The following is an 18,597-nucleotide window of genomic DNA, read 5'->3' as shown; positions in this document are numbered from 1 at the left end:
AACCACTAGGTCTTATATATGAGAAAGCACACTGGTAGTTGGGTGCTTTCAACAAGCAGTTTGGGAGACAAAGTCCTTACCATGCTTCAGGGTGTCCTTGGCAGACGTGTACATTGAATATTGGCTGTTTTGCATAGACTCTTTGCAGGGTAAATTGAGGTACTGACATATCTGCAAGGCTCTTCATCCAATGGTCAGTAGCTATTGCTACATGGAGTCTGTTTCTTCTAACCCTGGCTGGCAGAGCAAGAAGTGTGGCAATGCAAGTAATAAATATGTATTTGATGATAATGAGTCTGTTTATGCAGACTTGCCTTTGACCATATATTTTCTAAAATATACAGTAAATACCTATTCAGTAGGATATATATTTCCACAGTAAAGTGAAATACAGACAAGACATTTAGTAAATTAGTCTGCTGTTAGGGATGTCAGTGCAAAATATTGAATTAATTAAGTAGGAGTATATGGCAGATGAGCTTCCCATAATTTAGAGTTTTCGTTTTCCGGATAATGGATCCTATACCTGTATATATTTGAAGCTGGAGCTTTACGACGTACAGTAGATAAACATATATTGCTGCAATTAAATGTAAACCAGGTGCAACATCTTTTGCTTTCTATATTCCATATGGCTGAATAAAAGGATACTCAAACTGCTACTGTATTTAGAACATGCAGCACACTGCAAATTGCTTCAATATTTTGATGCCTGTGTGCATAATGAATGGCATTGTGTTTAATGTTTACATTTTATTTGATTTTTATTAAATAGGTTTTTTTTTTTAAATCTTAAATTACTTAGAATACATGAAAACAATTGTTTATAATGTCACTTTATTGTCGACTGCAGGAAGATCCAGAGTGTGTTTTCATACAAAATGTATAAATGTAAATGCAGTGTATTTTGTAGTTGAAAGTCCCTCAAAAAATCATACAACCATAACACCGTATATCTTAGAAGAACACTGAAATGTAAAATATCTTTAAAAGTAATATTCAGAACATAAGCCAGTCGCTCTGCTGATCATGGGCATTTTTCATGTCATCATGGTAGCAGTTGCAAGTGTAATCAGTTCATACACAGAAAGAAAATGTAAAGTGTGTAATTCTACAGTCGCCTGATGTTCACCCGTACACATCTAACCCTCCAATCATGAACATCTGGGCATATCTGCAGGGTTAAAATAGGTAGTTTGCAGTTGGTTTTCATTTATTATGAATTTCAGAAGATATCTGGTTGCCAGTGTTTTGTTTACCTAAGCAGCCAGGCAGTAGTTTAAATGAGAAACTGAAATATTTGTAGAAAAGGGACTAAATAGGAAGATTTGGAATAAAAAGTGTCAATAAACATAAAATTGTAGCTCCACAGAGCAATAGTTTTTTTTTTAGTGACCCCCATGTGAAAGCTGGCAAGAAGAAGGCAAATAGTTTAAAGACTATTACAAAATAAATAATGGAGACAAATTGCTAAGTTGCTAGGAATAGTACATTCTATAACATTCTAAAAGTTATCTTAAAAGTGAACTACCCCTTTAAAGACAGCCATAGTCTCAGTGCTAAGGTGCTTCTAATTTTGCCAAAGTTATATTATGGATCCTCCACTTCTAGATCTATAAATATTGATTATACAACAGGCAATGGCAGGTCATGTTCTCTTCCTGAACAGATCAACTCTGATGGAATCACATCTACATCCTGAGGTATACATAGATAAATGATAGTGAGGCCATAATGGTGCTTACATAGCCACCTTTGTTTGAGTCCATTATCAGCTTCTTAGCCATTATCAGTAACCTCTGTATCCCTCAGACACCACAAATGGCATTTATACACCTTATAAGGCTGGGATTTATATATCCCTTACAACCCCTACAGAAAAAGCTGCCAAATGTGTGTCTCATATAATATAACTCAAATATTTTGTACTTCTTTCAACTTCCCCTTATAAAATAGCGTCAGGTGGGGAATTTCCAAAAGAGACAATTTTAGGTAGTAGTTCTCTTTTTACTTGCTAATTTTGTTTATGGTACATTTTCTAAAATAAAGGGGAATTGGATGTTGGTTCCTGTGCAATGAATGACATTCACAAAATCATAAAGAACAATATTAAGAATATTAAACAACATATGAACTACCATTTACTGTAATGCTATCGGTATTGTACAATCGTCATGCATTTCAGTGCCTTAGGTAAAAAGTGACACAGGGATGTAGTCTCGGCTGCAGAGCACGGATCAGGACTCATTTACAAAAAGTAGCAGAATTGTGCCGTTTAAATGCCATGGATTTTGGGTAAAAATGTAAGGTCAATCTGCGCTACTGTTTTGTACTTTAGTTAAGTCCAATCATATAGAAATTTCATATTATATCTAGATATTGTTTGTGGATTAGAGTACAAGCACAGGTGTAAAAAAAACACCCTAGGCTACTAGGAAGTGGCAAAGAAAAATCCCAATTTCAAAAAAGAAACTACTCTATATATTTATCTGGAAGATTTGAGATCTTGCCTATGTGCCAGTTTGGAATGCTGTGCCCCATACTGTGGATCCAGTAGAACCATTCCATATTGTCTCTTTTTGCCTACCCCTTTACTTGTTTACAGCATTCTGTATTTAAAGCTACGTATGTCACATCTGAAGCTCTCACCACTCTTTACTCTCGGTCACCATTTAATTTGTCTTCTTAGGCCTTTAGCAGTATCGTGTTTGCTGGGTTATAATGCAACTATTTGGTCATTGGTGCCTACAGTTAATTTAGGGGCAAAAACTGCTTATTGTACGACAGTCTTGTCTCATTTTCCCACCGTGTGACAGTTGACCTGTGGCACCTGAGCTGTTGTTAAACTACAGTTCCCAACATTCAGATGCAGAACGCTGGGAGTTGCAGTAAAGCACCAGCTGACATGCTACAGGTTAGCCCTCACTTTTTCTACCATGGAATTTCTTGCTTGAAGATACTTTGCTGTCCATTCTGGGCTCCAGATCGTATTCCAACTGGTTCTCCTGAATTCTTTTTTTCTACAGAAGTGTGCAGGTTTTTGATTTGACTAGCTCCCCACCTTGGCCTTAAAAAAGGGAAAAACATTGCATTAGGAATCTCTTGTTTCATAAAACTAATAGCTCTAATATAGCCCCCATTTGTATATACAATTTTGCCCAGTAGCAGTAACCCATAGCAACCAATAAGATGTCTGCTTTTAAAGGAGAAGGAAAGGTAAAAACTAAGTAAACTTTATCAGAAAGGTTTATGTAAATACAGCCATAAGCACTCACAGAAACGCTGCTCGTATTCTCTGTCAAACGATTTGTTGCGTCTGTTTTCCTGTCCAGAGACACGCAGCTTTCTGCTCTCTTCCCTCTCCTGCTCCCCCCTCCCTCAAGAATGCTAAGAACTCACTCTCCCCCCCCTTAGGAATGTAAATCTGGGCCAACCAGCAGGAAGCCTCCTCATAGTCTTACTGAGCATGTACACAGGTATTGGTCTCGGTGCAGGAGTGAGGCATTATGGGAACTTTCTTTACACAGCTCAGCATTTTTTTTCCAATGAGGCTTCTGATCATCCGAACGGGAGAAATATGGGGAGACTTAAGGGCACTATTGAGAGAACTGAAGGTATGCCTGCAGCTTGAGATTAACTCTTTATTGGCCTTTCCTTCTCCTTTAAACAGGTGACCAGTAAATTCCATCTCCTGATTGCCCAGGAGCAATAACCTATAGCAACCAAACTTAAATTTATTTTATTACATAACCCCCTTGTAACATGATGTGTATTACAGTTTACTAATGTTTACAAACATGAATTTGCATTTCCCAGCAGGAGAACTTTTCTTTTAGCCCTAACACTGAGCTGACAAAATGCTCAAGAAGGATAAGTGCCAATGGCAGTGCAGCAACATTTTGCTTGTAAAATCACATACACTTTTATGAGGACACCATAAATGTAAAAACATATTCTTGTATATAAGTGCAGCTTCTATATTAGATGTAGTTGTCTAACAATAGGAAATACAGCACTGGGTGAAGGTCCCAAATGTTTCTCTGCACAGATGATTCTGTAGGTATTGCTATATGTGTCAGGCCAGCAGAAATGTGCATTTTGTGAATTACCTGGTAACAGGAACACATTATTTGCCTTCTTTTCCACCAATGTATATAGCCTTGCAGCCAGCTATTGTCACAGTGTAGCTAGCAACCACCAAAAGCCTCTCTTCTGTCATTTGGTAATAAACTGATCAAACTTAGTAGATGATTGGTTGCTATTGGTAACTAGACTGGTGTAACACTGCACCTGTTAGTAAAAGAGGCGGCTTGTATTGCACACTGTAACCTGAAGACATACAGTATGTGTCAGTAGGCCTGTTTAACTTTCCATGAAATGGGTTCAGCAGATGTGTTTGCATAGCTTGTCTGCCAAAAATAAGGTTGGCATGACCAGGTCAGCGTGACTGTACCATGCAGGGAAGATGCACTTAGATTTATTTACAAATATGTGTATATTTCACATAAATTGCATGTTTTCGTGACAAAATAACAAAACATTGACAGCTGTCTATATATTAAACACAATACCTGTATAAACACAATTTCTGATAAAAAAAATTCCTCTCCAGTCCCTATACGTCCTACAGCCCAATCATTTCTATCCCTGATATGTTATCAGTGGCACAGAGGGGTCAGTCTGCCTGCACTAGGCATTTGTTTTATCCTCAGCAAGGGGCATTGTTTGTACTACGTGACTGCTGTGCCTCATACGCTGCATGAAATACAAGTACATAGCGGTTTGTAATAGCACTTATACTAAAGGCAATCAATATATAAATACCATGTTTTTATTTAAGAATTATTTTTTGCATGGCTTTTGTGGGCAGTTCATGTATATCTATTATCTAAGGTTCCACTGAGCACAAGATAAAAGATGGCTGAACACAGCAAAGGTAATCACAAAAACCAGGATGCATGGTTCAAATCTTATTTGGAAACCCAATATCTGTAAATCTCCAAATTACAAAAAGGCTGTCTACATTTTATGCAATTGATTAAAAACTTTTAGAAATTACTTACTTTTTTCTCAGTTATAATAGAACAGTACATTTTACTTGATGGTAACTAAGCTGCATAAATCCATATTGGTGGCAAACAATTTTATTGGGTTTTTTTTTATTAGACCTAAGGTATGGAGGTCATATGGTCCCAAGCATTCCAATTAAAAGATCCTATACCTGTATTATACCATATGTATAGGGGTCATAGGATAGGGTTACCCTGGATGCAAGACCTAAAGCACTAAGGGGCACAAAAGCGCAGTCCTTAGTGCTCATCCAACAAGCACTTGGAAATGCTACACCATTTAGTTGTCCTTTAAGACCTCCTAGTAAATGCAAAACTTATATTTGTTCTAAAAGTAATTTATTATGTGTTAATGCTAAAGCTACCAAAACCCGCTGTTCCTGTTATCTGAGCCATAAAAATATTTAATAATCAGCCTGTCAAACCGTGTGCTCCAGCAGGTTGGTGCAGTGTTATTGGTCTTACTTGTCTTACTAGTATTACTGACTTGCATGGCCCCATGAGTCCAGGCCAACAGCCACCCTTGTCCTGGGATGTTTGCATGTAGGATTCACATACCATTACAATGCAACCACTGGTAGTTTGCCAAGAGCCCAAAGCTGACAAATAGTATTGAAATAGTTATACTTTACTAATACTTATACTGTATCATTTAGCACCTATGTAGAAAGGGAAGTATCTGGCAATTGTTTGGGGAACCTTATTATCACGAGGGGTACGTTGGTTGATGAGAACGGGGAAAAAGCTGAAATTTTGAACTCTTATTTTTCATCTGTCTATACATCTGAGGAGCCAGATAATGAAGGCTTCGCTTGTAATATGCCCAGTTCTAGTAATTTAGCTACTGGCGCATGGGTCACTCGGGAGGAAATTCAAAAGAGACTTGAACATGTAAAGGTAAACAAAGGTCCAGGGCCGGATGGGATTCATCCCAGGGTATTAAATGAGCTGAGCGCTGTGATTGCCAAACCTCTTCACTTAATTTTTCAGGATTCATTGAGGTCTGGCATGGTGCCGAGAGACTGGCGGATTGCTAATGTGGTGCCGTTATTTAAAAAGGGATCCTGTTCTCAGCCTGAAAACTATAGGCCTGTTAGTCTGACATCAGTAGTAGGAAAACTTTTGGAAGGGGTAATAAGGGATAGGGTACTTGAATACATGGCAGTTCACAATACTATTAGTTTGTGCCAGCATGGTTTTATGCGTAACAGATCTTGCCAGACTAATTTAGTCGCCTTTTATGAGGAGGTGAGCAGGAACCTTGATGCTGGAATGGCAGTTGATGTCATCTACTTGGACTTTGCTAAAGCGTTTGATACAGTACCTCACAGAAGGTTAATCATCAAATTAAGGAATATTGGCCTAGAACATAATATTTGTAATTGGATAGAGAACTGGCTGAAGGATAGAGTACAAAGAGTAGTGGTAAATGGAACATTTTCTAATTGGACCAGTGTGGTTAGTGGAGTACCGCAGGGGTCAGTCCTTGGGCCTTTGCTTTTTAACTTGTTTATTAATGACCTGGAGGTGGGCATAGACAGTACTGTTTCTATTTTTGCTGATGACACTAAATTGTGCAAAACTATAAGTTCCATGCAGAATGCTGCTGCTTTGCAGAGCGATTTGACAAAATTAGATAACTGGGCAGCAAACTGGAAAATGAGGTTCAATGTTGATAAGTGCAAAGTTATGCACTTTGGTAGGAATAATATAAACGCAAACTATCTACTGAATGGTAGTGTGTTGGGGGGATCCTTAATGGAGAAGGATCTAGGGGTTTTTGTTGATAACAAGTTGTCTAATTCCAGGCAGTGTCATTCTGTGGCTACTAAAGCAAATAAAGTGCTGTATAAAAAAGGGCATTGACTCAAGGGATGAGAACATAATTTTGCCCCTTTATAGGTCCCTGGTAAGGCCTCACCTTGAGTATGCAGTGCAGTTTTAGGCTCCAGTCCTTAAGAAGGATATTAATGAGCTGGAGAAAGTGCAGAGACGTGCAACTAAACTGGTTAAGGGGATGGAAGATTTAAACTATGAGGTTAGACTGTCGAGGTTGAGGTTGTTTTCTCTGGAAAAGAGGCGCTTGCGAGGGGACATGATTACTCTGTACAAGTACATTAGAGGGGATTATAGGCAGATGGGGGATGTTCTTTTTTCCCATAAAAACAATCAATGCACCAGAGGCCCCCCTTTAGATTAGAGGAACGGAGCTTCCATTTGAAGCAGCGTAGGTGGTTTTTCACAGTGAGGGCAGTAAGGTTGGGGAATGCCCTTCCTAGAGATGTGGTAATGGCAGATTCTGTTAATGCCTTTAAGAGGGGGCTGGATGAGTTCTTGATCAATCAGAATATCCAAGGCTATTGTGATACTAATATCTACAGTTAGTATTACTGGTTGTATATATATAGTTTATGTATGTGAGTGTATAGATTGGTAGGTGTGGGTTGTGTGCTGGGTTTACTTGGATGGGTTGAACTTGATGGACACTGGTCTTTTTTCAACCCTATGTAACTATGTAACTATGTAACATACAGTATATTTCCTTGCCTGCCTGTGCAGACCTACCAGACATGAGACTACTTACATATGGCTGACTAGTGACTGCATGATGTTTGAGTTGCCGAATAAAGCTGTATACAGATGTCAGCCTATAATTGTACTCTGCTGAGAAGGGAAAGGAAATCATTACATAAACAGTGCTCTTGCACCCAATGTAAATATCTCCATGTCACTCACCTGGATTTCCACCATTTGGTTCTTCTTTCTTCTTCTGTTCATCTAGAATTTTCATCTTTTCCTCATAAACATCAGCTTGTGATTTCCACTGAACTCTGTTGTTCTGAAGCCCGTCGTACATTGGTAAAATCTCTTTGTGGAACCTTGAAAATTCCTACGAAAAAAAGCAATCTGATTTTGCTTTCCATTTCAAATATTGTATTGAAACTGAGGGGCACATTTACTAATCCACGAACGCCCGAATGCGTTTTTTCCATAATGATCGGTATTTTTGTGATTTTTTTTGTCGCCGTCGCGACTTTTTCGTGGATTCTCGCAACAAAAAAATCGGAATTGGTTTTTCCGCCGTTTTCAATTGCTCTATATGAAAAAATTGCGATAAAAAAAAATACGATAAAGTCATGACGGCGACGAAAAAATTGCGCAAAATACGAAAAAAACGCGACGGTGACGAAAAAGTCGCAAAAATTTTGTTTCCAATCCAATTTTTTCCCATTCAGATTTGTGGATTAGTAAATGTGCCCCTAAGTAGTGTTAGTATGAAAATGCTTATTAATTTCCCCAAGAACAGGGAAAGAGAATACAGTAGCATTTATTGTGAATATCAACCCCTAAGATATTATGTGGGTGATCCTTTCCTTGGCTAGCCCCCATATTGGGCTCATCAATAAACTGTGACTTTTTGCCTCTTTGTTTACATATGTTTCATCCAAGGGAAGCAGTATAAACGGCCTATTTACTAAGAACACCAGCAAATTCACAACCATTACTCAAAGTATGGAACCTCTGGTGCTATTGTGTTGTGTCCGAGAGCAGCTGAAGACATATTGCTTGTTTCTCAGGTTCACCTTTGCAATATGCCCAGAAATATTGTTTTCTGGGGATTTTTATTATCTGGTTCCATGGGCCTATAAAAAATCTTTAATGTTAGTAACTCCTCTTGTAAAAATAGTTATATTTAGAAACGTATATAAATAATGTTCGAAAATGAAATAATATATTAGAAACCTTATAGTCATGTTTTGCATCTAAAGACTCTCGGGGGCTGTATTTATTGGAGCCAACTTTCTTTTTTTTTTTCAGAAAGCAAAAGTCTGCTGATTTCTGATCTTTGTATGAGATTAGTGCTAGGCTACTAACAGAACATTTTGTAATAGATTGCAAAGATCTGTCTCAAAACCACTGTTAATACCACTTCTGGGTCTAATTACTTTGTCAGGATTAAATAACATAATGATTTATATAAAGGGGATTTTGTCCTTTGCCTTTATGCAAGGACCTGGCTCCTGGAGGTATGAAACTTAAAGGGAATAAAGTGTATTGATGTAAACTCTATGTACTCTCATATTACATTTATATTCTCTTTTTAGTGGTTTCTATGATAACAGTGTTAGACCATTTTTTATATCTAATACCAGGCTTTCAACTCAACAGCTGTGTTTGAAGGTTTGAAGAATTGTAGAACCAAAGCCTGGTATTAGCAATATAACATTTTGGGAGGGGGTTTAGATTCCCTTGAACCCAGAGTTTGTCTATTCAGCCTGACAGCAATGACCTTTTGTAGTTGCCATTTACTTTCCATTCTTTCAAAAGGTCACAAATTGTTGAACAGGTATCTGTCACAGCTAACTACAGTAGCCTGAGCTCATGACTTCCTATTTGTTGAGCTTTTTTACTTCAACAGTGGCTGCTAATAAATAAAAATTTGAAGATATTTTTCAGCAATGCCTGCACCAATTGTTGAGTTGTATAAGAGTGAGATAAAAAGGTGGAGATGAATAAAGGTGCCCATACAGGGGCAGATTTAAGCTGCCGATTCAAGTCATTTAGACCGTTTCGGCAGCTTATCTGCTAGTCTATGGAGATGGGCATCCTCAACTGATATCTGGCTGAAAATCGGGCAGGTTTGATTTTCCTGTCAGATTGGAGACTGCATTGGCTCATTGATGTGGTCCTCAGCCTGCCAGCTGCTATACCTGTCCTTATGCCAAATGATTGAATTAGCCCAATATCGCACACCTTAGGTGGGAATATCGGCAGAAGTTCCACTCATTTGGTGACTTCACCAAACGCGTAGATATTAACGTGTATGGCCACCTTAACACGTGAACCATATGGCCTTAACAGTGTAGCTAAAATATAGGCGCAACTGTCCAACACTTATATGCAAGCACAAATGCTTGCTCTTTTCCGTGTCACTTAAAAGTCTTGTGGGCAGGTTTTATTGTATATTCATAGCTTGAGTGTATTAAGCAACCTGAAGGGTTTGTGAGTGATTGGCTTTCATTTGGAAATCTCTGTAAAATTGTCTTACCTTGTAGACAAAGGTACATACGAAATCAATGAAACCAACTTGAAGCTTGGGCAACTCATCTGATTTGTTTCTGTCCATCATAGGCTGAAATATACCAAATACATCAGGCAGTTAATTATATTCAGAAGCAATTAGGGTTACACCAGTTTAGACATATAAAGTGGCTAAATTTATTGTGAGTAAAAGGTGCATGTGGGATAATATGGCAACACTTATACATATAAATACAATCAGCAACATTCCCCTTTTTAAATTGTGCCCTTTTTAAGTATTTAACCCACAAAACAAAAGACTTTCTTTTCAGTCTCAGAAATTTGGAAGCCAATGTTCTTAATTGTTGCAAGAAAGCTCAAAATTGTGCTGCACTATGAATAGGGCCAAGAAGGTAAAGGTCTTGTTAGTGCCTGGTGAGTTATACAGCCTAGAGCTATAAGTTAAGTTACTAATATAAACAGAGCATTTGTTTGCATGCGTGTGTATTTTTAGATGTTTAGAGATCAGTACAAAGAAGCTCATGGGATCTCTTTGCCCTCTAGAAAGTAAATTATTAAAGAAAATTATTATTTACCTTCTTATACTACAAGTGGAAAAGTTCTCAATATAAAACTGTCAACAATATGTAATGTGAATTTAAATCTAATTTTTATTATGCAATGAGTGAGGTGTGAGCACCTTCGCCCCTTATAATAGCCACCCCTGTTTGTATTACTGTATTCTACTGTATAGCGCTGCGTACATAAGTAGCGCTTTATAAATAAAGATATACATACATACTTGCCAGACCATCAGTCTAAACAAATTGAATATTTGTACGGATAACGAAACCAAGCAGTATCTGACCATTTAGCCTGGGGACTGAATAACTAGAAGGTTGACCATATATGCCCACATTTAGGGAGTAAGAATTTGCAGAATGTATTATTTCATTCTTGCTGAATTATATTGACTCACTTACACTGCAAAACACAAGTATTTGCTGCTTTTTTTGTCCTGAGTCAGTATATTTAATGAACCCTACTGAACCTTGGTAGACAGGTATCAGAGTGTGGAAGTTTGGATAGTAAATATTCTATAAATAAACCTCTGAATCCAGTCCTGATTAGACATGGGCTGGGGAAGGGGGGAGATCAGACCAGTTCCATGATTCTGCAATGGGTGAAAGAAATGTATCTGGACTGCATATTTCCTATGTTAGGGGTATTCGTTCTTTAATGGCTACAAGAGCAGTTTCTGTTATGTATACAGTGGCTTGCAAAAGTATTCAGCCCCCTTGAACTTTTCCACATTTTGTCACATTACAGCCACAAACATGAATCAATTTTATTGGAATTCCACGTGAAAGACCAATACAAAGTGGTGTACACTTGAGAAGTGGAACGAAAATCATACGTGATTCCAAACATTTTTTACAAATAAATAACTGCAAAGTGGGGTGTGCGTAATTATTCAGCCCCCTGAGTCAATACTTTGTAGAACCACCTTTTGCTGCAATTCCAGCTGCCAGGCTTTTAGGGTATGTCTCTACCAGCTTTGCACATCTACAGACTGAAATCTTTGCCCATTCTTCTTTGCAAAACAGCTCCAGCTCAGTCAGATTAGATGGACAGCGTTTGTGAACAGCAGTTTTCAGATCTTGCCACAGATTCTCCATTGGATTTAGATCTGGACTTTGACTGGACCATTCTAACACATGGATATGTTTTGTTTTAAACCATTCCATTGTTGCCCTGGCTTTATGTTTAGGGTCGTTGTCCTGCTGTAAGGTGAACCTCCGCCCCAGTCTCAAGTCTTTTGCAGAAGAGGTTTTCTTCCAAGATTGCCCTGTATTTGGCTCCATCCATCTTCCCATCAACTCTGAGCAGCTTCCCTGTCCCTGCTGAAGAGAAGCACCCCCAGAGCATGATGCTGCCACCACCATATTTGACAGTGGGGATGGTGTGTTCAGAGTGATGTGCAGTGTTAGTTTTCCGCCACACACAGCGTTTTGCATTTTGGCCAAAAAGTTCCATTTTGGTCTCATCTGACCAGAGCACCTTCTTCCACATGTTTGCTGTGTCCCCCACATGGCTTGTGGCAAACTGCAAACGGGACTTCTTATGGTTTTCTGTTAACAATGACTTTCTTCTTGCCACTCTTCCATAAAGGCCAACTTTGTGCAGTGCACGACTAATAGTTGTGCTATGGACAGATTCCCCCACCTGAGCTGTAGATCTCTGCAGCTCCCCCAGAGTCACCATGGGCCTCTTGGCTGCATTTCTGATCAGCGCTCTCCTTGTTCGGCCTGTGAGTTTAGGGGGACGGCCTTGTCTTGGTAGGTTTACAGTTGTGCCAAACTCCTTCCATTTCTGAATGATCGCTTGAACAGTGCTCCGTGGGATGTTCAAGGCTTTGGAAATCTTTTTGTAGCCTAAGCCTGCTTTAAATTTCTCAATAACTTTATCCCTGACCTGTCTGGAGTGTTCTTTGGACTTCATGGTGTTGTTGCTCCCAATATTCTCTTAGACAACCTCTAAGGCTGTCACAGAGCAGCTGTATTTGTACTGACATTAGATTACACACAGGTGCACTCTATTTAGTCATTAGCACTCATCGGGCAATGTCTATGGGCAACTGACTGCACTCAGACCAAAGGGGGCTGAATAATTACGCACACCCCACTTTGCAGTTATTTATTTGTAAAAAATGTTTGGAATCATGTATGATTTTCGTTCCACTTGTATTGGTCGTTCACGTGGAATTCCAATAAAATTGATTCATGTTTGTGGCTGTAATGTGACAAAATGTGGAAAAGTTCAAGGGGGCCGAATATTTTTGCAAGCCACTGTATTCCTACGACCTACAATAATTTCCCCATAAAATTGGAATAATGTGTATTTCTTGCTCTAAAGGCATTTCAATTAATGCTGATTATACAACCTTTAAAAAATCCCCAGAATTATCGCTACATGGGGATAATATAGCCTAATTACACACACAATGCAAACCAGAAGGAACATTTCTTATTTTTTTTTTACAACTATTAGTCAATTATAATAACCTTATTTGTGGTTCCCTATTCTAGGCATTTTTAAAATCTAAAATGAAGAACTATGTGAGCAATTTTTATCAGTCTGCATTTTAAATGGTATGATGACAATTTGCTCATTGAAAATTCAAATTCCCATTTCTTGCAGGAAAAAGTGTTTTGTGCTCAAATGGCAAAATTTTGTTCCCAAAAGTTTTCACCCATTGGCTCCCTTACAATTGGTTGTTGCTGAAGAACTGTTCTCTCCAGATCTCCCTGCTCCCAGAATTCATTAGCAACCATCAGGGCTACCTAGAATTGGAAAAAAACATATTAACACTGTGCCTACTTTTTCAAAAACCTTAAATTATAAGCAAACTTAATATTAAGAAATTATGAATGCAAAGGGGGATCCTCTGTTTCCAGTAACAAAATAATTTTCCTTGTAGATCTAAACTTAAGGATACAGGTATGGGACCTCTTATGCAGAATGCTTGGGACCTGGGGTTTTCCGGATAAGGGGTCTTTCCATAATTTTGATTTCCATACCTTAAGTTTACTAAAAAAATCATTAATTAAACCCAAAACGATTAATTATATCTTCTACCTCCAATAAGTATTAATTATATCTTAGCTGGGATCAAGTACAAGGTACTGTTTTATTATTACAAAGAAAAAGGAAATCATTTAATCAAAATGATTGCTTCTAATGGAAGAAACAGATATTTAGTGATCACAGAGGGATTATTTTTGGACACCACCCCTTTAGTAGTACAGTTTCAGCATACTGAAGGCAGTAGTTATGGTGGGAAATGACCATGTCACTTGGCTGCCAGAACAGCCACATCTGTCCTCATAAATATTCACTGAACCTGGAAACAGCAAACCACTACTTGTTGCCACCATGAGGAAAATGGTGTATAGTAAAGGTAGCCTGCCAAGCTTGGACTTTGACTGAGCCCAGTCAGTGTTTAGAAAACACGTTTAACCTATGTTCATACAACATATCTTTAGTTAGAATGATTTTTACAGATTATCTATCAGATTATCTATTAGATTATCAATAACATATTTGATTATGATGAAATAATAAATAATATGTGAATAATAACAAATGAGCCTTACTGGGATGTCAGTCCCCCACTATCAATATATGTAACATCCCAATGTAAGGGAATAGCTTGAGTTTTACCTTGCTTTGTACTTCCCATGGCTTAGTTATGGCTGACAAGTCACACCCTGTCATCATCATTGCCCTATAATCAAAAAAACACACTATTCATGAAACATTTTCTGAGTGAGATTAAAACATAGATATGTGTTATTTCTTAAAGCTCACATGATAATCTCCTTTTTGGTTGGGTCACAGATAATGTACTTTATTCTTTCATCTTCTGATTGCATTTGTTCTGTAGTATCAACGATCTTCTGAAACATAGTCCTTTTCCTGTAGGAAACCGACAGAGAGGAAATTGGCTAAAACTACGGTATCTAATACAGACAGTGCCATCAGTAAATCATATCTAGCAATTGCAGTTACCAAACGGATAACTATATTTTTCAGCGTTTCTCTTATTTTTTTGCTCTTTGGTAAAGGCAAACTATATGTAAAATATAAGTGCTTGTTTAGAAAAATAGTTCAGTACCTTAATGAATCCAATAATGTTTTCCCAAGAAGTCACAGGTCAGACTTCCAGTAGGGGGTACATAAAGCTCCTATGATCATGTTTTTATGATTGGTTTATTTTACTTTGAGACCATAGGAGTCATTTACAAAGACCCTGGATTTAAGATTGGGCACCTTAGTGCTAATGAGGTTAGATAAAGGCGGCACGATAATTTGTAAATAAAAATCACCTATTTTTGTGAACAGGAAAAGCAGAAAACACAAAAATGAACACTGCATGGACACCACATGCACACAAATAGTTTCTACTTACTTGAAATACAAAGCTAAGTCAGTTGCAATTATCGCAACTTCAAACAAATGGATCACGTTTTCAAACTGTCGCTTGTTCAAGGTCTGGAAAATATTTATACTCTGCAAAAGAAAATGTTTTCAAAGGTCAGGCTATGCAGTATATTTACTAGCCACTGCACACTTCTAACTCACTTCAACGCACTGCTCTTAGAGTAGGGGAGGGGGGAGCGGCATGGACCAGCTAATACAAATGCTACTCAGGAAACCCCACATATTTATTTATTACCCCCAACACCACCTAGAATATGCACAGAGGTGACCATTTAAATACATACATGTACAAATCAGGTATGTTTCATATGGCTTATAAATGGTATGTTATGATGTAAGAAAGAAACAGGCTTATGAACAAGGCACTTTCTCTTTTTATGTCCCAATTGGAAAAACTGTCCCTATCTCAGACTTCGTCAGTGGCTGGAGCACCCACACAGACAACAAGGCTCAACATATTGTTTGTGCATAAGGAAGAGTGGGTAGATGAGACTGAAAGTACTGTAAACATAATATAACATTTGTAGATTATGAAAGATAATGATCCTGCCACCCCTACTATTAATTACTGTAGCAAGTACATTATCCTCCATGTTACACTCACCTCGTCTTGCAACAGCGTTTTACTAAATTCTAAATGATGTCTTTCCAAGATGGAAGAACCATGAAGTTTTGCTAGAGGCGCCTGAGATCTGCAAATAAACACAGAGAGGGTTATACCCTCCTGCAGAGGTACAGTATGTATATGAGAAATATGTCAATGACCCCTAATAAACTTACTTCATTTGGTACAAGTTATTGGTCCCTCTGTGATCAATATCATGGCAGAATGCAGCAGCCACCATAGCAAAGGCTTCCAGGTCAGAATAATATTTCTTTAGCTTACCTGTCTTTGGAAAAGTAATGAATTGCATGAAATATATAAGATACAGACATTTAAATTATGGCTACTCTTTGTGGACTCTTGACAATACCACAGTCCTGAAAAATACAACTAGTTAGTTGTGTATATGTAAGGCTTTATGTAAGGCTTTTGTTCTCCTTTACTCTCTGAACCAAAAGCATCACAACCATTGTGTGTTTACTTTGAAACATTACATACCATTAACAAAGTGAACATTGTTTGTCCCACATTAAATCCATGTCGCCAGTTGTGGTAGGTTATGTCACGATATCCTTTTCTGACAGTATACATCCACTTTGTTAAAACCTTGCAGAAAATAAGTTTAAAAATGTTAAAGAATTTAAGTTGTTGCAAATAAAAATCATTCTGTGTGATGCTAGTGGTAGAAATAATTATGTTCCATGTAAAAAAGAAAGGTGATATGTCCAGCAGATGCAAGACAAATGGAGCAGAGAAAGTAACTGGGGGAACTCAGCAGTCAGAGGAGCTATATATATATATATATAGATGTATAGGGGGATTTTTGGGCAATAGGAATTACTTTGGACTATTGGAAGCTAATGTAATGACTTGTAGATGGTTAGATAAATAAGGTACATGTGTGGGATCCCTTATCCAGAAACCCAAAATCCAGAAAGTGCTAAATTACAGAAAACCCATCTTCCATATAATCCATATAAAGCAAATAACTCTTCATTTTTAAATGATTTCCTTTATAAACCAGTAGCTTGTACTTGATGGTAATTAAGCTGCATGGATCCATATTAAGGGCAAAACAATGCTATTGTATTTATTTAACATTTCATTTTTTTTAGCAGACTTAAGGTATGGTGATCCAAATTACAAAAATATCCCTTATGTAGAAAACCCCAGGTACCAGTCATTCTGGATAATACATCCTATACAGGAGATTGGGAAATGAATCACATTATGGGGTAGATAAAAACATATTTGGGGGATGCTGAATATTATTAAGTGGAAAATAACAAAAGTAACATGACCAACTCATGTTGAAAAAAATTAGGGAAATGATCTTCATCTTTATAGAAAGCCAGATTAAGTGATTCACGTGATTTGCTTATCAATTAACAGTGTTCCTTTCAATGTTCTTATCTTTACCCAACATTATATCTATAGTAATAAGTCAAATCAACTGGACTTGCTGTATTTCTCGTGAAGATGTTTCGCAAGTCATCCAGCTGGCTTTCTCAATTCAGAATGACTTGTACAAAGATCATCCTGGAATAAATACCCTTGAATGTTGCTCCAATCAGTATAATCTGTTTATCATACCCATACGCATGGGGTCAGGGGTCTCATGAAGGTGAGGTGTTGCATGTATTAGCATGATTGGAGCTTTGAGGTGTTATTAAACCTTTGAGGCAAAGGTGCCAAAACAACGTTGTACATGGCCGAAGGCCAGTTGGATGACTGGCGAAATGTCTTCAAGAAAAACACAGCAAGTCCACTTGGTTTGACTTATTACTACAGATATACCATGAAGTAGATTAATGAGAATCTTCACAAACATTTTACCCAACATTAAACACTGGGGATGGGTGTAGAATAATAGGATTCCTAGTAGCCATGGAGGTTTTATATAGCATTGCTTTGCATTCAAGCTCAATACATTTATCCATTAATATAAAAGACAAAAATCTACAGGCTATATTCGCTGTATGTAGCACATGATCCCTGTATGCTGCATGCTAACTGCATTGTTATGGCATTTATTCACACTGAGGACTCAAAATGGGGATGTTCTTTTTTCCCATAAAAACAATCTACGCACCAGAGGTCACCCCTTTAGATTAGAGGAACGGAGCTTCCATTTGAAGCAGCGTAGGTGGTTTTTCACGGTGAGGGCAGTGAGGTTGTGGAATGCCCTTCCTAGTGATGTGGTAATGGCAGATTCTGTTAATGCCTTTAAGAGGGGCCTGGATGAGTTCTTGATCAATCAGAATATCCAAGGCTATTGTGATACTAATATCTACAGTTAGTACTAGTGGTTGTATTTATAGTTTATGTATGTGAGTGTATAGATTGGTAGGTGTGGGTTAGGTGTGCTGGGTTTACTTGGATGGGTTGAACTTGATGGACACTGGTCTTTTTTCAACCCTATGTAACTAACTATGTAAAATGGAGACATATTTACCTCTACTGGCACTTTAAATTTGTCAACAGCATTGATCTCAAAAAATAGTCGAATCCCACTTTTGATGAGGTCGTGTTCTGACACCGGGAGGTCACTGAAGTGGAATTCATAGAGTTCAGCAGTGATGGGATCTGGCAGCTCCTCTTTCTGTTCAAAAGAAGATAAACATTTATGAGCAGATGTTTCATGTTAGGGAAGCTCAGCAGTAAGGCACCCCATGGCTATTACAGTTAACGTTCATCATAAATGTGTCATTAGAAATAATGTCTCTAGCAATCAGACTATTAGTTTACAACAGTGAAAAAGTATTGTTTGCCGAACCTTACTTGTATAGGCATTTGAAATACTTTCCTACCCCAACATACAGTAAACACACCTTATGTTTAATATACTTTCATATAATGTAGCATTAGGGCCCACAACCTCCAGGGCCCTCCTCCATG

The 18,597-nt window shown here is 37.9% G+C and overlaps 1 protein-coding gene across 1 annotated transcript in view; it reads right to left on the bottom strand.

The window, feature by feature from the left end:
* Positions 1–820: 820 nt before the first annotated feature.
* Positions 821–18,597, bottom strand: part of pde6c (phosphodiesterase 6C) — a 33,341-nt gene continuing 15,564 nt past the window's right edge. The window contains exons 12-22 of the mRNA XM_002937184.4: positions 18,155–18,301; positions 16,198–16,305; positions 15,876–15,985; positions 15,700–15,787; positions 15,064–15,164; positions 14,463–14,570; positions 14,316–14,379; positions 13,361–13,435; positions 10,120–10,203; positions 7,806–7,959; positions 821–3,067 (exon numbers count right to left, since the gene is read on the bottom strand). Coding sequence (XP_002937230.1) covers positions 3,021–3,067; positions 7,806–7,959; positions 10,120–10,203; positions 13,361–13,435; positions 14,316–14,379; positions 14,463–14,570; positions 15,064–15,164; positions 15,700–15,787; positions 15,876–15,985; positions 16,198–16,305; positions 18,155–18,301 — 1,086 coding nt within the window. The 3' untranslated portion in view covers positions 821–3,020. The remainder of the gene's footprint in view (positions 3,068–7,805; positions 7,960–10,119; positions 10,204–13,360; positions 13,436–14,315; positions 14,380–14,462; positions 14,571–15,063; positions 15,165–15,699; positions 15,788–15,875; positions 15,986–16,197; positions 16,306–18,154; positions 18,302–18,597) is intronic.

Source organism: Xenopus tropicalis, chromosome 7 (assembly GCF_000004195.4).
Source record: "Xenopus tropicalis strain Nigerian chromosome 7, UCB_Xtro_10.0, whole genome shotgun sequence".
NCBI lineage: Eukaryota > Metazoa > Chordata > Amphibia > Anura > Pipidae > Xenopus > Xenopus tropicalis.
Note: the sequence above shows the minus strand (reverse complement) of the source record. Positions and strands in the feature narration are given on the sequence as shown.